General features: G+C 40.3%; 1 protein-coding gene across 2 annotated transcripts in view; it reads left to right on the forward strand.

Moving 5' to 3' along the window:
• The window catches only part of LOC150081121 (ubiquitin carboxyl-terminal hydrolase 24-like), a 908,750-nt gene that overhangs the window by 582,142 nt on the left and 304,012 nt on the right, over nucleotides 1–22,596 (forward strand). For both annotated transcript variants that reach the window (XM_090381072.1, XM_090381073.1), the window contains exon 42: nucleotides 3,961–4,080. In XM_090381072.1, coding sequence (XP_090237198.1) covers nucleotides 3,961–4,080 — 120 coding nt within the window. The remainder of the gene's footprint in view (nucleotides 1–3,960; nucleotides 4,081–22,596) is intronic.

Below are 22,596 nucleotides of genomic sequence, written 5' to 3' on the forward strand. Positions count from 1 at the left end.
TTTTTTTTTTTAAACATATGTTAATGGAAGAAATTTATCACATTATTTAGCAATTAATGTAAGTTTCTTCCTTATGAATCTGCTTTCTTATAGAGCTCATCTTTTCTATAATGCCAGACTTCACACAGCATATTAGATATGAAAGCTGTTGAGAACTTTCTGTAGAATACTGTATACAGTGCATTCTGGATAATGGGACCTCAGGATATTAGGACCAAATGAGGAAGAACCGAATAAAATGCATAAATTAACCCTAATTTACTTTGTGTATTAGGACCAGTGCACCATTTATTCGGACTGGTAGAACCAGTTTGGACTAGGGGAAATAGTAGGGAGTAGGGGGAGTTTGAAAGTGCTGTTTGTTCCATGTACTGTGTACAACCATGGCAGCTTATTCGATTATGGCCTTAACTATAGAAATGTCCTATCTGTGGTGTAACGGTATTGCTTGTTCCAAATTTTTGAGCTACGTGGACCACTAAAGCAACTCTTCAGACCCTCATCCAAGTTTCTTGCGATGACCGACTAACTGGTTAAAGTAAATTTATTAAAATAAATAAATGATATATACATAAGATAGAACAGAGATAGAATAAGATAAAGGCGTTAAAATACAATAAGATAAAAGTGCTAAAATACATAAAAGCTTTCGAAGTGACGTGCCTCTTCATCAGCTAGTTGGTGAATGGTGTACTTCAGTATATATTGATGGTTACATTAGCAAAAGTCAGCTGGGCATGATCATGTATCACGAGTCTGGTGTCGGTAGAACAGAATTACGTACACGTGATGACTGCCAGTGTTCATCACACTGCAATATAGTACATTCTATAATAGGGTGTAAGTGCACTCCCCTTGTGCAATTCATAGTACTATTGTTGGTAGCTATGTGCAGTGCTTCAAGCCATGAGCACTGGTGGTAATCATGTGAATAGTCGACAATAGCTCTTCAGACCCTGTGATCAACCTCATTTCTTACACAGACATTTCTATGTATTGTAACCTCATTTAAAAAAAGAAATTAATTGGATACTAGGTACATTAATCAAGTACATATTGAATACCTGTGATGATATAAGAATTGATTAACTTTTTCCAAAAAAATTCAACTAGACATGACTCATTTAAAAAACTTCTTTTTTTGTTTATAAGCAGGATGTCAAAAAAGAAAAGATCTGAGCGACAAGCAGTCGACACTTGCTGAGAAGATTACCTTGCTAGACAAGATCAAATGCCAACCACCTAAAACAGCAGTCAACAGCAAATGGCAGAGACACTTAGCAACAAGATGAACTACAACATGCATCGGCATCACATGATTGGCAGCAAGGAACTTCACAGAAAAGGAAGTGAGAAGGAAAGGACCTCCAATGTAGAAGAGGCACTAAAAAAATGGTTCTCCATTGTAACTGGATGAGGTGTACGTATGAGTGGCCCAATGCTGAAAAGTAAAGCAGAAGAGTTTGCTAAAAAAGCTGGGGCACAATGATTTCAAAGCGATGGATGGTTGGTTGTCACAATGGAAAGCCCAACATGAAATTAATTTCAAGAAAGGACGTGGCGAGAAGGGTAGTGCAGATTTTTTGTAAATGCTGACTATTGAAAATCAATGATATTGCTTCAGCAATTTTCCGCTGATGACATTTACAATGCTGATGAAACAGGCTTGCTTTATCATTGCATGCCGGATGGTTTGTTGGTCTACAAATGCGAAATTTTGGTGGGTTCAAAAAAGGCTATGGATCGTGTAACTGTTATGCTGTGCAAACATGTCGGGATCTGATAAGTGGAAACTTTTGGTGATTGGGAAAAGAGCAAAGCAGCAATGTTTCAAGGGACTTAGACTGTATGGTTTACCAGTTATCTACCACTCTAATAATTATGCTTGAATAACATCTGAAATTTTTGAGCAATGGCTAAAGAATTGGAATGCTGAACTACAGTGGAACTCAAGAAAAATTCTGTTGCTTCTTGTCAACTGCTCTGCACACCCTCACTTTGATAATCTGAACAACATTCAAATGGAATTCTTCCCACCCGACATAACATACTTGATACAACCCATGGGTATGGGTATCATAAAGAATCTGAAGATGACACATATTGCACAAAGTTGGTTAACTATACACTTGAAGCCATTGAAGAAAATCTCTATACATCATCATTTGGCGCCTCCGTAGCCAGGTGGGAAGGAGCAGTAGTGCGTAGCACACGCTTCTTGATTAGACCGGGGTTCAAGCCCGTCACCACCAAATACGGAGGACGCGGAAAGGTCAGGGAATGACCATCGCATATCCCGGAGCAATATGGCCTTAGTTGCTAATGCTCCTAAAAAAACCCAAATAAATAATAACATCATCATCAACAAAGGAAATAAGTGCAAAGGTGACCATTTTACAAGCGATACAATATATCATAGATAGCTAGTGTAAGATCAATTGCAAGACAATTAAAAACTGTGTTGCTCACGTTGGCCTTCAGACATAGAAAATGCTGAAACACCACCAGTCGGAACTGAAACTGTGCTGCCACTGCACCAAGTTACAAATATAGATTTTTGTGTGTCGATGAAAATCTGCAATGTTACAATGAAAATGATCTTGTGAGGACATTGTCGATCAAATTGTAGCAAAGCACGCAAGATATCTATCATTGATCCAATGAAATGTATGGCTGACTTACAATGCTATTTTATGCAGGAAGGAAACTAAAACAGTCCCATTTCTGTATTGGATCAATGCAATGATTTTGTTCACATGAAGTCAGTTGAGAATTTTTTTTTCATTAATTCTAAGTTTTGTATGTTCTTAATCAGTTCCATTGTAGTTTAATAAATGAGATTTTGCTTTGAACTCATTTTTTTTCATTCCCTTAAGCTATGGTTAATGGAACCAGCTGCATAATAGGACCACAAATCATTTTCCCTGATGTGGTCCCATTATCCGGAATGCACTGTATTATCATTAATCTGATATCAGATTACTTGAAATGCATTCTGAAAAACACACCATTTCAGCCCCTGCTTTGACAAGACAGGTAGTTCCAGGATGGCTTGCCCAGGATCAGTAAGCTAGTTGGTTTGCCTGTAAAGGTCAACAAATCCGCCCTACCATGGAATATTGTTCCCACATCTGGGGCGGCGCACCCAAAACCTCTCTCAGGTGTCTAGATTCCATTTAGATGAGGGCAGTTAGGTAAATTAATGACTCATCTCTAATTGAGTCTCTCCACTCTCTGTCTCATAGACGTACTGTTTTTCCTGTATGCCTTTTCTACAGATACTTCCATGGACACTGTTCTTCTTAATTGTCTTCTATAATTCCTGCTCTCTCTCTTTCAAAACAGTCCGAACATGTGCCGCCAGCATCCATTTACTGTTCAACTTCAAACTCACAGAACAAATTTTTCATCTTCCTCGTTTATTCATTCAACTGCTGTTTTCTGGAACAACCTTCCTTCATACATATTTTTTGAAAATTACAGTCAACAAATATCTTCTTTCGTTTTCACCTTCAACTGAAGCACGGTTAGAAGTGGAGAAGTACTATAGAATCTATAGTACTAAGTACTATAGGTTCTAATACCTCTCTTGTTTGGGGTTTTCATAAAAAAAAAATAATCCACTTCCCTAAAGAATTTCTCATGGTGCAAATGTAGATGCAAAGTATTAATTCAGTTTATTAACCACCTTGGCAGGATCAGTAGGGTAGTGATATAAGTGTAAAAATGTGTGTGTGTATACTTGTTTGTATACATATATGTATGCAATAGTGTGTATACATATGAATTGGAGAAAACTGTCATACATGTATGCTGGATGCAAACATTAAAAACTATAATATGATTAGTCAATTACTGTTTATTAGCAGTGTTAACTGAAAATAGTGGAGGGTAATGAGTTGAGATATTTTAAATATTAATTTTTAATACCCTTTTTTTTACTTTTTATTACTTTATTAGCGAAATACAATAAAAAGAACATGTATTAAAAGTCTACCATCAGTTCTTGTAATACAGTTGAAAAGATTTGACTATGACTGGGAAGCTAACAGAGCCATGAAATTTGATGATTATTTTAAGGTGAGTTGGTACAAAAATTTATATTATATAATGAATACCATAAAAATTCGATATAGATAATAAATTTTCATACTTGGAAAAATATGCTAAGTTGGTCATGGCGAAACTAATGTGATTCACGATTTTTGAAATTAAATTATAATTTATTGAACTTCGAGATGATTATTTTTGTTAAAGAATGTTGGATAACTATGAGAAAGACTGATCTAGACTCTCTCTCTCTCTCTCTCTCTCTCTCTCTCTCTCTCTCTCTCTCTCTCTCTCTCTCTCAAGCAGAAAATGTGGTCTAGTGATTATTGAACAGATGGAAGGTTTCTAGATATTTTAGAAGTTAGCAGTTAATGGATTTCCCATTACTTAATAAAGAATGGAAGTGTGTGAAGTGGGTCAATAATTGAATAGAAAAGATTTGTCATCCTTTTAAGAATTAGATATGAGCAAATTTCCAAGCAGGAGGAAAAACACCACAGGAACAAAAAGATCATCCCACATTTTTTGAGAATTGGAGAAATACCATCACAACCTAGTGCTTTCTTGAAATCATGTCTTTTCAAAATTCTTCTGACATCCTTTTGATGTAAGACCACAAAAGGGATTGAATGGATTGTATCAGGAATGGTAGGAGATGGTTTATCAAGCTTATCCTCAATAAAGAGTTAGAAGAAAAGTAGTATGCTAGCAGGTTGGCTTTATCTCTAGCTAAGATGACAATAGACCATCATGTGGTAACAATGGTGGAAGTAGAGATGGATACAAGTTGTGACCAATCGCTTTGGGAAGAGATGAGAATGCTCAATTACCATTATGGCAACAAACAAGTTTTCTACTCTTAGTCCGTTCAGTGTCTAGTTTGGATTTATTAATAACTGCTTTACAACTGTTGCAAGTTTTAGTGCAGGCAAAAAATTAACCTGGAGATTTGGATGCAAGCCAGTTATGATATGCACCTTTCTTATCCAAGTTTTCCAGTTTCTGAAACGTATAAATTACTATAATTTAATATAAAAATCATAACAAAAGACATCAGTAAATAAACCATAAATCATAAGTTTGGTGCACTATAGCCTTAGAATCCGATGCACCAGTAAAATATCCAAACCAACCAAGCAAAAGAATAATTGAAATCTTGTAGATCATCCCATTTTGCATTCTCATAATACTACACAACACAGATCTGAGAATGACTGTCAGAGAAAGGCTCCATTGGAGAAGAGACCATCACCAAATTGTAATCTGAGGTGTCTAGAGGACCACTCACCTTGACTGTGTACTTGGAATGGTTGTTTGTAAGAAAAAGATCAAGAGTATTGGCTGTTTTGTTATGATTGTCTGATATGCTGTTAGGTAAATGAACAATCTTGTGAGGTTCTTAGTAATTGCAAAAGCCTTACATCTCTACTAGCTGGGTCTCTGTGAGTTGAAAAGGAAAGCCAGCTAGAGTTGTGAACATTAAAATTACCAAGAAAAATTACTTCACTTTTAGGAAAGTTGTACTGGAAAAAGTCAAGTTTCAATGAAAGGAAGTCCAAGAATTCCAAGTGATTAATGGAGTTAGGTGAATGATAGAGACAGCAGATGAATTTGTCCAATGTAATATAGAGATTTTAAGCTAGTGGGTCTGCCTGCAAGGGTCAACTGTGTCAATGTCCCTACCCTCATGGTCCGAGGGACAGGATTCAGGCTGGCAGAGGTGCGGGTATTATGTCTGAGTAGCCGTGCCACCCCACCCCACTCCCAACCACATTTATTGCTTGCCAGATAGTAGTGTTTGGTAATGTCTACTAATAAGTAGACATTTTATGTTTCAGAACCATGAACTCTGGGAAATAGGAAGTTATAGCAGAGATGTTAGAGAATGCTTCCCTGAGACAATTGGCTATTGCAGTTGGCTCGCAATAGCCAATTGCAGAGCCAATTCATGTCATAATGACTTTATGCCTACAATGGGTCATTCACTATACAGGAACTGAAAAGAGCTCTCTCACCATTTCTAAGGCAAGTGCTGTTGGACTAGATGGCATCCGTTATGAAATGATTAAACACCTTTCACCAAAATCTGTAGATCTCCTGCACCTTCAATATAACAGAATCTTTATTGAAGAGCATTATAGAATCTTTATTGAAGAGCATCTTTATTGCTGTTTCTACAAGCTCCAAAAAAGATCAGTGTGTTGCTATTTTATTTACTTAATTGTCATATTATATTGTACTTGATAAGTAGCTTTATTATTATTATTGTTTTTGCTCTTATATTATTTCTCCCTGATTGGGGGATTGCACTCCGTGACGGATACTGCTACCAAGTACACAGGGTAATTGTAATGTCTGGTGTTGCTGTCGGTCAGAGAAAATCTCTGACTATCCTACAGGTGTTCGGGATTGCGACTTTCTGGAGTTCCTTGTAGGTGTTCTCTGGGAGACCTATTGCTGCTAGGCTGCTATGTGGAGTCTTTGGCACCATACGGGTGATTGGCACGATGATAGGGATGGTTGATACTTCTTGCATATGCCACATCTCTTTGATCTCCTGTCTCAGATTCGTGTACTTCCTAATTTTTTCCTCGTGTGGTTTTCTGGACATTGCTAGTGTTGGGCACCACTATGTCAATCAGGTAGGTAGCCTTTTCCATCTTGTCCACAAGGGTTATGTCTGGTCTGTTGTGCGGCATGGTCTTATCCGTTATTATGGCATGGTCCCAGTACAGCTTGTGGGTTCAGGTCTCTAGTACTCCCTGGGTTCGTACTTGTAGTATGGTACACTTTCTTCGGTCAACTGGTATTTCCTCGCTAGCTTCTGATGTATTATCCTGGCTACTTGGTCGTGTCTTTTCAGTCTGGGTGATCATCTTCCACCCCGCGGTGATGTGTTGGATCGTTTCTGAGGCCAGGTAGCAACGCTGACATGTGTCATCTGATATTCCGGGCTCCTTTGCGATGTATTTTCTATAGTTTCTGGTGTTGATTACCTGGTCTTGGATGGCCAGCATGAATCCTTCAGTCTCGGGGAAGAGCGTCCCACTTGTGAGCCATGCATTGGAAGCAATGTTATCGATGTGATCTTGATGGAGGTCATTCTAGTGTCTGCCATGTAGTGTCTTCTTTGTCAATCTTTCTATCTTTGTTTCTTGTACCGTTTTTACGGGAGGGGTTTACTCGCTTAGGTTGAGTGCAGTATACCACTTATCTATCTTCCTTATGGTATACTGCATAAGTGGTGGAGTGGTGCTGTGTTGTTCTTGAAGTAATCTTTCAGGTTAACTTTCGCTGTTTTCTGTTGTTCTGTCAGGTCTATCAGGCCCCTTCCTCCCTCTTTCCGAGGTATCGTTATTCTCTCCACCTGACTTCAGGTGGTGTTGGCGATTCTTGGTCATCGTTGTCCTTATTTTTTGCATGATATCTTCTAGCTCGGTGTTAGTCCAATCTATGACCCCGAATGTGTATGTTATTACTGGAGCTGTATAGGTGTTTATGGCTTTAACTGTTTCCTCCGTTCAATTTTGCTTTCAGCAGGCTTCTGAATCTCTGATGATATTTCTCGTTCAGGCACTTCTTGATTTCCTTGTGCTGTAACTGCTCAGCCTGCATTATCCCTAGGTATTTGTAGGTCCCTCCTTCTGTCTTAGCTTCAATCTCTTTACCAGTCACCAGCTGGTAGTTTCGGCCAACTAATTTTCCCTGGTGCAGTGTGTGGGTCTTGCATTTGTCTAGACCAAATTCTATCCTGATATCCTTGCTGAATTCTTCTGTGATCCGGAGTAGTTTCTGTAGTTGCTTCTTGGTTGCCGCATAGAGCTTGATGTCATCCATGTACATCAGGTGGGTGAGGATGTACAGGTTCTTTCTTCCTTCTTTGAGGTTATATCCATACTTGCTGCCATTGAGCATGGTGGATAGCGGGTTGAGTGTTAGACAGAACCATAGTGGGCTCAGAGCATCTCCCTGAAAGATTCCTCTTCTAATGGGGACTGGCCTGGTTATGATGTTCTCAACCTTAATGGTGGTACTCCATTTTGCAATTGTTGCTCCTAGGAATTTTGTCACTATCAGATTGACCTTGTATATCTTCAGGGTCTCTATTAGCCAGCTATGAAGTACGGAGTCAAAGGCCTTGCGGTAATCGATGTAGGCCATGTATAGGTTGCGGTGCTTCTTGAAGGCTTGCTCCATAACTGCGGCATCTATGGTTAATTGCTCCTTGCATCCTTCGTGCTCCTCCACTTGCATCCTTTCTGCTGTTCGGCCATTATGTTCTGACTCTCTAAGTGGTCTGATATCTTAGTTATGCAGCTGGTCAGGATCTTGTACATCTTCGGGAGGCATGTGATTGGCCGTATTTCGCCGGGTTTCTTGTGTCTTCATCTTTAGGCATCAGATATGTGACTCCTTCAGTGAGAAACTTCGGGATTGTCACCGGGTGCCTTATCATTCGAGTGAACTGCTTTGCTAGGTGATTGTGTGTGCAGATGAGCTTCTTGTACCAGTAGTTGTGGATGTTATCGATTCCCGGGGTTCGCCAGTTGTGGGTGTTCCCGATCGACTGTTTTACTACTTCTTCTCGAATCTCCCACTCTCTCATCTCTTGTATATCTTTCGTTTTCTTCCATTCTACTTCTATCAGGATGCTTTGCTGTTGTGTCTTACTTCACTGCTCCAGATATTTCCCCAGAACTCTTCGATCGTCTTCTTCTATGGTGGTCTGTTTACTGCTTTCTCATCTTCACCCAATTTCCTGGGCGCCTCCATAGCCAGGTGGGCAGGAGCAGCATTGCGTAGCACACGCTTCTTGATTAGACCGGGGTTTGAGCCCGTGACCACCAAATACGGAGGATGCGGAAAGGTCAGGAAATGACCACCGTATATCCCCGGAGCAATATGGCCTTAGTTGCTAATGCTCCTAAAAACCAAATAACAAACAAACCAATTTCCTGTAGAAGGCTCTTCGGTCCTCATCAAAGATTTGGTTGTTTATTTTCCTCTGGGAGCTGTCTTTTTATCAGTGTAGTCTCTTGCTGAGTGCGAGGAGGTTTTGCTTCAGTGTGTCTAAATATTCTCCTATTCCCTGATTTCTGGTCTCATGTTTGAGTCAACTGGGTCAACTGACCTATCTTGACTTCAGCAGAAGAAGACTATCTTCTGCTGAAGTCTTCTTTCCCAAGCTGGCAGTTCCTTCTGTTTTCGATTCTTCTGCTGCTGGTCTCTCGTTTCTTTTCCATTAATCCTAGTGGCTGCTATGGCAGCACAGTATACAGCTGTGTGGATAGCCTCCAGTGTTGAACCATTGTTGTCAAGGTATTGCAACAGTGGTGCATTGTTGGCATTATTTGGGATTGAGGTGGTCTGTTACTCTCCACAGGATTTTATTTGACCTCTGCTTAGGTATCACGTGGGTTTCATTCATTCAAATTCTGTTAGGGCCTTCTTCCACTTGTCTTCTATTCTGGATATCATGACCTCGTCTCTTTCCACTTCAGACTCTGGGGGGTTGTATTTCTTGTTGCTATTCCTCCTCCAGTTCCATGGTATGCTTTTCCTTCTCTGGTTCCATATTGACCATATTCTTTGTAGCAAATCACTGACATCCTGCTTGATTTTTCCCAAGATGGCAGGAACTATTAGGTTCTTCGTGACAATGGTCCTTCTTTGGTCTCCTAATCGCTGTTCGGTGACCTGAATATCCGGGTATCGTTCTAACCACTTGGTATGTAGTCGCAATCTGTACATTGTCATATTGGTCTCTAGCCTGGTTATTTCATAGTATGCTCGCCTGATGTATGTATTCTTTTCGATGCTCCACTTCATACGTTGTCGTTTTCTTCCTTCCTGGGTGGTCACTAGTGCAATTGCGCAGGAAACACTTCCAATTGGTGAGGCTGGATGGTCTTGCTCTTCTCTTACGGAGGACAGTGCCCCTTGCTTCACTGTCTTGCTCGGGAGACTGTCTCCAACTTTTCAAACTGACCACTCTGCCTAAGGCCTGAATGCGAGTGACTTTATCCTGCGCTACACTCGATACAGTATGAATAATATTTATCTGCGACATCATCCATCTATGGAGATAGACTTGTTTACCTTCGGCTTATGTCTAGTGGTTTATTTATTTGGTTAGTTCTCGCAAGTGACACCAGATGGTGCCACTATCTGCCTCATCCGTCACTCCAACCTTGAGGAAGGTAAGTCCAATAGGGTAACTTTTGCAATGTTTTTTTTTTTTTTTTTTTATCATCATTTAATATTATTATTATATCGGTCTCCCGGAGTAATAGAGCCACGTTCGCTTCCACTAATGTGGGATTTGAACCCATGTCATTCAGGCTAGTAGTCCAGTGTCTTATCCACTGGGCCATCGTGTCTATTATTATTATTATTTAGAACAGAGCAGTTATCTGCTCTGTTCTTGGTGGAGCTCATAGCATGGGGCGCCTCGGTAGCCAGGTGGGAAGGAGCAACAGTGCATAGGACACGCTTCTTGATTAGACGGGGTTCGAGCCCGTCACCACCAAATACGGAGGATGCGGAAAGGTCAGGGAATGACCACCGCATAGGTCAGAGTTTGAGAACGAGTGTAGCCTGTGCGGATCCAGCTTTTTGCCGCTCCTGGAACAGAGAAGTTTTTTCTGATTTATTTCTGTTTTATTAGCTTAAATTGGCATATTAACTTATTTTCTAGAGTAGCTTTAAATTCCTATTTATGGTACTTGTTTAAAGTAACTTAGATAGAGATTTTGTAGGTATTACTTAGTATCGGTAAGGGTATCAAATCCACATGTTGACCGTTCTTAAATTGCCGCCATTGTAACGCGATACAAAATATCTCGAACTAGATAACATAAGTTTAATATAGTATAGTATAGTACATAATATTGTCAATTAATCAGTAAAATCTGTTAATCTTGTTGAACTTCATTGTCAATTAAATTGTACTTTTAACTATACATATAACGACTTAGGTTACGCAACATAAATAAAGAAAAATAAATAACTAATACTTAACTTGATACGGAAGTTATATAAAGGGATTTCGTAGATAACACTCGATACTGAAACATAAATATAGCGTTATAACTGTGTTGGGATACACGTTTAGGGTTTAAATTTTGAACTGAAATTGAAATTTTATTGAAATTAAATCGAAGTCATGACTCAAACCAGAGCAGCAAAGCAAAAGGCTCAAGCTAATGGGAGGGCTGTGGCTCAGAGGAGAATTGAGGGGGGCAGTTGCCCTCTGAATCACAGCCTTTTAAAATGCACTACTTGCTTGATGTTTGTGGAGCAGTTGGGTATGGGACATGATACTGCCATGGGGGATGTCTTTCTTTGTGCACGATGCAAGGAGTGTAAGGAAATCAGGCGACAACTTAGTGTTGTTTTGGGCCTATATGAGAGTTTGAAGGACAGGGTGGATGCCCTCGAAGGATTAAAAGTAAGGGGGCCCATCAAGCTCTCAGCTGCCCACACCAATGCCAGAGCTTGCACTTGGTCATCGCGCAAAACAGCGGCAGCCCCCAAGGCAGAATGCGCTGGTCCCATAGGAACTAGTAGTTGTTGGTGACTCTATTGTCAGGGAAACGGGAAACATGCTTTGTAAAAAGGATTGGTGGAACAGGACCAGGGTACGTCTGCCAGGGGCTAAGGTTGATGACATTGTAGAGCGGATATCATCTTTTAAGGGCACAAAAGGTGATATAGTTGTACACGTTGGCACTAATGATATTAAGAGTAGGAGACCGATGGAATTACTTAACAAGTACAGGTCACTGTTGAAAAAAAGCCGTGAATTAGGGTTGAATTTGAAAGTGTCTGCAATTCTGCCCAGACACGATAGGAGGGAGTATATGATGAGAGCCCTGTCGATCAATTCGGCCCTGGAAAGATTGTGCAAGGCTCAAGGGGTAGAATTTTTTTCAGCCTGGTCTGTACTTGTTAACAGGAGAGACTGCTTCTACAGGGATGGGATACACTTAAATAGAAAGGGTGCAAGAATGTTTGCTGATGCTATCGAGGCAGTGTTAGGTGGGTCGGAAAACTGCTAGATTGGGGGGATACAAGGACCAATAGATTAACAGTAGCCACTGGCAGAGGTGAAAGTGATTCTTGCACTGCTTCTATTGGAATGAGCAGCAGCCTGGAAAATAAGATGCAGGATATTTCAGAGACTGCTGGGAATCATTGGGGTACAAGTAAACACATGGGTTGTGTTAGGGTAGCTAAGAAAAAGAACAGGTGCATGTATACTTGCGTGTACACCAATGCTAGGAGTTTAGTAAATAAATTTGATGAATTTGAGGTATTGCTCAAAACATCAAAGGCAGATATTGTTGGGATTTCAGAGACGTGGTGTCACACAGATATAAGGAATGGAGAACTGGAATTTGGGGAGTACAATATCTACAGAAAGGATAGACAGGATAGGAAGGGAGGAGGGGTTATGCTATTAGTTAAGAAATACATAAAATCCAAGAAAGTGAAGCCAGTCGACATCGCAGGACAGTGCAGTGTCGAGTCAGTTTGGTGTGACATAAGCATTGGGAGATCAAAATTGAGAGTAGGAGTGTGCTATAGGCCTAATGACTCTGATGAGTATAATAAGAAACTGTACAGGGAAATAGAGTGGGCCAGTAAATCATAGAGTCTTATAATGAGGGATTTTAATTTCCCAGATATTGACTGGAATTTGGGGGCTGGTCACTCACACACTAGCAAGGCTTTTGTGGATTTATTGGATGATTGTTTTCTACATCAGCATTTTCGGGAGGCAACTACAGGGAGTAAGACTCTTGATTTGATTATCAGTAGTGATTCTTCATCCATTAAGAATCTGCAGATAAATGAACCACTAAGTGGCAGTGATCACAGTGTGCTGAAGTGGGATTTACTCAAAGAGGTAACTACCATTAGGGGTAAAGGGAAGGGTTATTACTTTCGTAAAGGCGACTACGATGGACTGAGACAGTATTTAAATTCTATACAGTGGGACCAACTGATGTGTTACCAACAGCAAATTGAAAATGGGAAGCATTCAAAGAACTTATCTTGGAAGCTACTAGGCTTTACATACCAACTAAGAAATATTGTTCAAGGTTTAGGCCTAAATGGATGTCAGATGAACTAATGAGACATATGGCAGAGAAGAAAAATGCATGGGATACATACAAATTAACACGTGACACAGAAGCCTATGATAGATACAAGTTGATCTGTAACCAAGTTACAAAGGAGGTTAGGCAGGCGAAGACAGATTACAAGATATCTTTGGCAAGGGATGCAAAGAAAAACAGCAAAGAGTTCTTTACTTATGTAAACTCTAGAAGGAAGGGGATGAATCAGATTGGTCCACTTGATATTGATGGGTCAACTGTTGATGATCCTGCTCAGGTAGCTAACAAACTAAATGAATATTTTGAATCGACATTCACACATGAGGAGCTATTCAGCGAGGGGAATGCCAGAGGTGTATTCAACTCTGGCAGTAATCTAGAGAATCTTGTAATCTCTGAGAGTAAAGTAGAGGAGAAATTGTTGAAGATAAACACAAGAAAGGCACCTGGGGTGGATGGGATCTATCCAGTTATATTAAAGGAAGCAGCAAAGGAAGTAAGCAAACCCTTCGCCATAATTATGAGAGCTTCTTTGGAGTCAGGGGAGGTACCCATGGATGGAGATGTGCAAATGTGACCCCAATTCACAAAGGAGGTCAAAGGGCGACACAAGTAATTATAGGCCTGTTAGTTTAAGTTCTGTTCCAGGAAAATTAATGGAGGCACTGGTTATAGAAGCACTGCAGGATCATCTAGATAAGACTTCAGTTATAGCTCGGACACAGCATGGTTTTGTTAAGGGGAAGTCTTGCGTTACCAATTTGATTGGATACTATGATGCAGTCACAAAAGAACTGGATGCAGGGAATAACATTCATATTATATATTTGGATCTTAGAAATCCATTTGATACTGTTGCATATGGAAGACAGCTGCACAAATTGGAGCAGTGTGGCAGTGGAGGCAAATTGCTGCTATGGATAAAGGGATGGTTGAAGGGGAAAAGACATAGAGTGGTAATCAATGGACACTGCTCATCGTGGACTAATGTTATTAGTGGAGTCCCTCAGGGTTCAGTATTGGGTCCATTATTGTTTTCTGTATTTATAAATGATATTGATGATGGTATATCAAGCTTAATGTCCAAGGTTGCAGATGATACGAAGGTTGGTAGGGTTGTCAAGGACACTACTGACACTATGCTGCTGCAACAGGATCTGGAAAGGTTGAGCAGATGGGCTGAGAGGTGGCAAATGAAGTTTAACATTGACAAATGTAAAGTACTACATATGGGAAACAGCAACCCCAGAGCAATGTATCAACTCTGTGGTACTACACTGACAGTGGTAGAGAATGAAAAGGCCCTGGGAGTGGTTGTACAGGAAGATATGAAGTTCTCTGAGCAGTGCAGACGGGCTGCAAGAGTTGCTCATGGTGTATTGTCGATGAGATATATGAATTTTTCTAGCAAGGATAAGGAGGTGATTATTCCCTTGTATAAGGCAATGGTCAGACCAAACCTAGAGTTCTGTATACAGGTCAGGAGGCCTCATTTCAAGAAGGATGTAGAGCTGCTGGAACAAGTACAGAGAAGGGCAACAAGAGTAGTGAATGGAACAAAGGGGTGCTCTTACGAAGAAAGGCTTAAGTTTTGCAAATTACAGTGTCTGGAGACTAGGCACCAGCGAGGTGATCTGATAGAGGTGTATAAAGCCTTGAATGGTTTAAGCATGCTCAATGCTGATGGGATTCTTCCTCTAGCTCAGAATAATCACCTGAGAGGGCATAAATACAAATTGAGGAAATACAGATGTGTAGGATAGACGTGCGGAATTTGCCTTTAGCCAGCGGGTGGTTGGTTGGTGGAACAGACTTCCATTCCTTGTCGTGAAAGTTGATAGCCTAAATAAGTTTAAGGCTCAGCTGGACAGGTATTTCTAACAAACAGAGGGGTGAAGTGGAAGTGGTTATTTATTTTTGTATTTATTTATTTATTTATTTTATTTTATTTTATTTTTATTTTTGGCTGATGCTGCATAAGCTTGCTTTCTTGCATCAAATGCCTCTACTAATGCTAATGCTTTAATGCTAATATTCCCGGAGCAATATGGCCTTAGTTGCTAATGCTCCTAAAAACCAAACAACAAACAAACAAAACAAACACTCATAGCACAGATGTTAGAGTCGTGAAGCTATCCTACAAATCTACTTTCATTTAAGGTAATTCCTATATATAAAAAGTATCACCAGATGACTTTTGCAATTATAGACCAATAACAATACAGTCAGTTATAAACAACTCTTTATTCTCATATCAGAAGGGCAAGAGCACACAGACATTATTAGAGAATTTAGTAGACTCTTTTAACTTACATTTAAACAACAATAACTTCATAATGATTTTATTTATAGATTTGACCAAAGCATATGAATTAATTGATATCCCAATATTGCAATAAAAATTACTGAAATATGGTATAAGGGGAAGAATCAATCAACTTTTAGCATGTTATTTAACCAAAAGAAAAATAACAGTTGAAGTAGAAAATACAAAGGGAAAATCATATACTGTAAAGAGAGGAGTACTCAGGGCACTCATGCAGGGCCAATCATGTTCAATATCTATATAAATGACATATTCGAAGTAATAAAGAACTCCTTTATAAAAATTTATGTAGATGATATAATCTTATATACAATTGGAAAGAACCTGACAAAAATGGCTAAAGATTTACAGCAGGATGTAATACATTTACAAACTTGGTTGCATGATAATAAATTAGCACTCAGCTTTGAAATAACAAAATTTTTGGTAATTTGACCTCCTCATCAAACCTTGGACATGCATCCCTCTATTAAATTACATAAACATGAATGCCTACATGATCAGAATTTCCAGAATTGCAAATATCTAACTGTGGAAGAAGTTTCAAATCATTGTTACCTTGGGTTATGGATTGACTACAGTCTAAGTTGGGCAATGCATATAACAAATTTGTACAAAAAAATGAGATTTTATATGCACTTTTTTTACTACATTAAGAATAAGTTAAATCTTAGAACAAAAGTTACCTTATAACGTGGATTCCAGTTATTTGGGCCACTGGTTAATCGGGGCAGCCGTTTATTTGGGGCAAATCTTAAAAAACAGAAACCAATCGAGAAAATAGCCAGGGTTTACTTCCCTTAATTGGGACAGCATGCCGTTTAATCGGGGTAGGAGACCGCATCACTGGAGATTACCGTACGATTGTCTCCGACGGTACCATGTGGTTCGGTCAAAATTCTGGAGGTCACAACCATAAATCAATAAAAACAATTAGCAGTCACCTGTTTATTGGGCTTTTCTGTTAGTGAAATCTATCATAAACGGACAGTAAACTCGATTTTACTGAATTTGCGATAACACCGACAGCTGGAATTCTATTAATTTTCAGATCTTCTCTTCATTCCTATTTTCAAAGCTTTGTAACTCGTTACTCTGTTTTCACTTGCGCGTCTTGTGTTATTTGCAATTTGTGTGTGCCATGTTCTTTGTTATTGATTCCTTATCTTTTTACTGTTTTAAATTTTAACCCCCACCCACAAATGTCAGTGAACAGAAATGTCAACTAGTTCGTATGTACATATTACAATACGTATTAATTATTATGATTATCACGTATATTCTTCCGATTTTCATGTATCATTTAATTTTTTAATTGGTAAGGTAATAAAGGATAAATTTGTGCTTAATATATCTTTGCTTTTATAGCCTGTGGATAATATTCCTCCTATTTTCACTAATTAGAATCAAATTAAAATTCAGTTCAAAAATGTGATTACAATAACCGACACTTACTGCGCATCGTATAGTGAATGGTACTTCACTATGGTGACTCCATTGTAACGGGATTTGATTGTACAGTGAACCAATTGTAAAGAGTGGGTACATTGTATTTTTAAATATTTACATGAAACTTCTGATAATTGTAGCAGCCGCTTAATCGGGCCAAAATGCACTAGTCCCGATGTATCCCAAATAACCGAAATGGACTGTATTATGCATTAGTGGACTCCCAACTCAATTATTTAGTAAATATATGGCACGAGCAAATATAACTGAAATAAGGGTAATAAACAACTTAATTAACAGGATTTTGAGACTTTTAATGGGGACAAGCTTTTGGAATGACCTGAATAAGAGAAGGCAATTTTTGTTGAAATATAAAATACTTTATCCAGTTCAAAAACTGAAGTTAAATTTAATCTTGAAAAATCTTAACACTATTTTTGAAGAGTCGAATCTGCAAAGAAATGTCTCACATAATTTAAGGAACCCAAAAGTAATTGTTTTGCCTCACCCTAGGGTACTAAATAGATTTGGAGATAGGCATACAATGAATATAATAAACAACTTGTTGGCTAGTGTAGATTTCAGGCTCGGGAGAAGTTATTCTAACTCCAAATTAAAATTCTTAATAAGAAAATTTTTTGATACTCAGTGATACAGTAGATTACAATTGCTATCTCAGTTTGCAGTGCGGAATGTACTATGTGTTGCGATTTCATTATCTTTTCTGTTAAATAACAAATTTGTATGCCAAAACTGTTGTAAATGAAGAATTACAACTTGTTGTCAAGAAATTTACTTTTCTTAACAAGTTCATTCATTGTAAACAAATTCTCTTGATAAAAATAAATTGTATTGTATTGTATTATTATTATTATTATTATTATTATTATTATTATTATTATTATTTCTCCCTGAGTGGGAGTTCCACCTTGTGATGGGTACTGCTACCAAGTACACAGGGTGGTTGTTGTAATGTCTGGTGTTACTGTTAGTCGAGGAACTCTCTGACTATCCTACAGGTTTTCAGGATTGCGACTTTCTGGAGTTCCTTGTAAGTGTTCACTGGGAGACCTATTGCTGCTAGACTATGTTGGGTCTTTGGCACCTGTGGTTGACACGACGATCGGGATGGTTGTTACTTGTTACATATGCCACATCTCTTTGATCTCCTGTCTTAGGTTCGTGTACTTCCTGATTTTTTTCCCATGGGTTTTCTGCAGGTTGCCAGTGTTGGGTATCGCTATGTCAATCAGATAGGTAGCTTTTTCCTTCTTGTCCACAAGCATTATGTCCCGTCTGTTGTGCGGGATTTTTCCTATCCATTATTATGGTGCAGTCCCAGTACAGCTTGTGGGTTGGGGTCCGTAGTACTGCCTGGGGTTCGTACTTGTAGTACGGTACACTTTCTTCGATCAACTAGTATTTCCTTGCTAGCTTCTGATGTATTATCCTAGCAACAGCCATTTCCAGCACCCTGATCGTGTCTATGAGTGTACTCAGTCTGGGTGATCACCATGCATCCCACGGTGATGTGTTGGATCGTTTTTGAGGCCAGGTGGCATCGTCAACATCTGTCATCGGACACTCTGTGCTCCTTGGCGATGTATTTTCTATAGTTTCTGGTGTTGATTACCTGGTCTTAGACGGTGAGCATGAATCCTTCAGTCTCGGGGAAGAGCATCCCGCGTGTGAGCCAATTATTATTATTATTAGCCATATAGTGCAAGGATACCTGAGGCTTATGCTACACCAGCCAAAAACAATTCCCAAGTTACTCTGAGAGGGAGAGAGAGAGAGAGAGAGAGAGAGGGGGGAATCACCAAGAAAGAGAAGAATGATCATATCCAGCTCAGGACCTGGGTGTGCCAAGCCCATACTCACCAGATACAAGCCCCTGGAGTTAAAGTTCTAGTTATGCTTGTTATTTTTAATTTAGATAGAGTTTTTGTAGGTTACTACTTAATATATGCAAAACCATTGTTTCGTTCAAATCTTGCAGCCATTGTTTTCATTTAGAGTGAGTGGTATCAACGACAACGGACTATGTCTGTTGTCCTTTGCCACATCTAACAACCTGATCATCGGAAACAGCCATTTCCAGCACCCTCAAAAACATCAACTTACATGGCGAAATCCATCTGGCAAGGACTCAGCAATCCTGGACTACATTTTGATCAACGCCCAATTTCGCTCATCACTCATGGATGTCCGTGCCACGAGGGGACCTGATTGCGGATCTGATCACTACCTCATCCGGGCGAAGGTGCAGCTCAAACTACGACATGCAAAAAGGTCATCTCGGTCAGCCAAGCTGGACTGGAGGCAACTAATGAACGCTGCCAACAAACAGGCATATCAGATTGCCCTATTCAACCGCTTTGAGACACAGGCCGCGTCCGAGAATATAAATGAAGAAGAAAAGCAGATCTCTGATGCCATCCTGTAATGTGCCAAGCCCCTATGCCCACCTGCCCGACGCCAAACGCAACCATGGATATCAGACGAGTGCCTCGACCTCGTGGACAAACGGAAACAGGCAAAATTGGTCGACTTCGAACGGTACCGGTAGTTAAACCGAGAAGTCCGACAGAGAATGAAAGCGGAGCGAGAGAGAGAAGCATACTGGAACCAAGTGGCAGACGATCTTGAAGAGGCATCCAAGCACGAGTACCGCACTCTCTACCGTACCCTCAGATTTCTGAGTGGAAAGACCAAATTCACTGGTGACAACATCAAGAATGCTGATGGCACCTTCGTGCGATCACCATCCGAGCGCCTGCAACGGTGGAGTGAATTCTTTAAAGCATTGTATAATCACGACCCACCTCAGGGACCACCAGCAGCCGCACCACCGATCGATCCCCCTGAGATCTCCATGGTCGATGTCGAGCCTACAGTAGAAGAACTGAAAGTAGCCATACAATCCCTAAAGAATGGCAGGCACCAGGAGTGGACCAAGTCACCACAGAAGCGATCAAAGCTGGGGGAGATGTACTGCTACGCCGACTACACTCACTCCTCAAAACCATCTGGTGCACTGAACAAATTCCGCTAACATGGAGGAAAGCCATTATCGTGCCAGTCCACAAGAAAGGTGATAATCGGGATTGCAAGAATTACCGTGGCATCAGTCTCCTTTCCATCATCGGAAAGGTCCTTATGAAGATCATTCGGTCAAGGCTACAAAAACATCGCGAGCAAACCAGTCATGAAGAACAGGCGGGATTTAGACCGGGGCAAGGGTGCTGTGATCAAATCTTCGCCATCCGTCAACTGATGGAGGAGAGGATCCGGTGTGGACAGCGAACCGTCATTGTTTTTATTGACTTTAAGTCTGCTTTCGACTGTGTCCACCGGGGCCCGCCTTATGGAAATTGCTAGAGGGCGAACATGTACCTCGAAAAGTCATCACACTCCTCCAAACTGCATACAATAGTTTAACCAGCCAGGTGCGCATCCAGAACAATTTATCTGAGGAATTTACCATCCAAACTGGAGTCCGCCAAGGGGACGTGGCCTCCCCGTTGCTTTCTAACATCGTGGTCGACGCCATTATGAGGCAAGCATTCAGCAACAGACGGCGTATACAATATGGCAAGGATCACTATGTGACTGACTTGATGTTTGCCGACGATAGTGTTACCCTCGCCGGAAACGATGCTGAAGCCACGGACATCCTCTACGACATTGCCCGCATTGCCCGACCATACGTGTTGAAGATCAATGCTGATAAGACAAAGGCCCTGACAACAGATGGGTCGCAAGCCATCATCTATCTCGAAGGCGTCCAGATCGAGCAAGTGCAGGACTTTAAATACCTTGGGTCGCTGGTCCAGGAGAAGAAAGTTGCATCCACCGTGGAGATCCACAGCAGAATTGGACAGGCGGCCACTGTATTCGCCTCGCGCAAATGGTGTCTGTGGAAGAGAACCAACATTTCCTCAAAGATTAAAATCCAACTCTTCCGGACTTTGATCCTGCCCATTCTCCTTTACGGATCGGAAACATGTATTTGTCTCAAGCTAGATTTAAACAAACTTGAGGTATTCCAAATGCGATGCCTACGGCAGATCCTGGGCATCTCACTTTGCGACCGTATCACTAATGATACCATCCGCGCCAGATGCCTACAGCAGCCAACCATCGCCAACCAAATCCAGAAGCAAAGGCTTAGATGGTTTGGCCACGTATGTAGAATGGGCGCGAATAAATCCAGAATGTTTGGAGACAACAACCCACCCAATGGAGCATTCAACAGACTGCGCCTGGGAAAATGTGGGCCAAGCAAGTGGAAAATGACCTGAAGAGCCGACGTCTCGACCTTAATCAGGCCAGGACTGACGCCATGGATCGTAAAGCATGGAAGAACATCACAGAGCAAGTCCGAAACCCTGCAGCACCTACATACAGCAGCGTACTGGTTGCGTGGCCAACCGCCTCCTCCAGCCGCCAGCTAAGGACCAAAGAAGAAGAAGAGTGAGTGGTAGGGAATTCAAATTTTTAATTGTGTTAAATAGATAGCTCCAGTGGTGAGCTATAGTGGGCTCGCGAGAGTCCATTGTTATTTTTTTTGAAAATTTGCGAGCCCATTGTTGAGACGATCATTTAATTTACAAATGAAATCCTGAATACAATTATTGAGTATCCAGAGCCGAAACTACGGTGGGGCGAGTGGGGCCCCATTCCCAGCATTTCAATGGCGCAATCGATCGGTTATGTATTTTAAAATTACTTCATTTTTGATTTAATTACACTCGGACCTCTGTTTAACGAACTTCTTTAGCGAATTTTTTTGATTCCCCTCGATAATTACCTTTCAAGTAGTTTCCGTTGAGCGAAGAAAATTTCCATGTAATGAACGGATTAGGAGAGACAACTTTGTATGCATTGTTCTCACCTCTGACCTTTAGGCAATTTAGGTAATTAGAAGGTGCGAATTAAGGGTGAAAGGAATTACCGTTTCAGAATGTTAGTGGTGTTCCTAAAACCTATGCTGTCACATACTGAGAAGTCATGGTAGTCAATATGCTTTCCATAGCCAGTCAGAGGATTAAGAAGATTCTCGACACGGATTATAGCCTCTGGTCAACCTGTGTTGTGGTTCCCCTTTACTCCGACAAACAGGCATATGTTTTTCGGAGAAGTGAGTGATCCATGCCTTCCAGTAAATTTATCCTGTCTATGTTTACGTGGTCACAGTAGCTGAATATCTGCGTGATTCCGACATTTTGCACTGTATTCAAAGAACTAGTGAGAGTAGCAGTGTAGAGGGGGGGGGTATTGAGGCAACTGAGATATTATATAAACTTTACGAAGATGAAATGTTGGTACATTTTGAAACTTTGTCGAGCCTTCCACTGTGTAGAAAATGTTCTAAAATATACAGCAATAATTTAAAAAAAAAAAAAAAAAAAAAAAACGGTATCACCAATCTCTGAAAAACTAGTGTGAATTAAGGACGATTGCTAAAGAACTTGATGTAGAAACTATATAGATTGTTCGTGTCTTCAGGCCATGATGAACAGCTTGTAAATTGCAGACGGCAGTTGTGGATTGGAGGAATTATCCCGCTTTGTGCAAACATTTTGAATCAGAAGTTAAATATTCTGGATTATTAAATCGACTTTTAAATTTAGAATTTCTTAA

The sequence above is a fragment of the Mastigoproctus giganteus genome, chromosome 9, assembly GCF_048544385.1.
Source record: "Mastigoproctus giganteus isolate SK-2022 chromosome 9, ASM4854438v1, whole genome shotgun sequence".
NCBI classification, from domain to species: Eukaryota; Metazoa; Arthropoda; class Arachnida; order Uropygi; family Thelyphonidae; genus Mastigoproctus; species Mastigoproctus giganteus.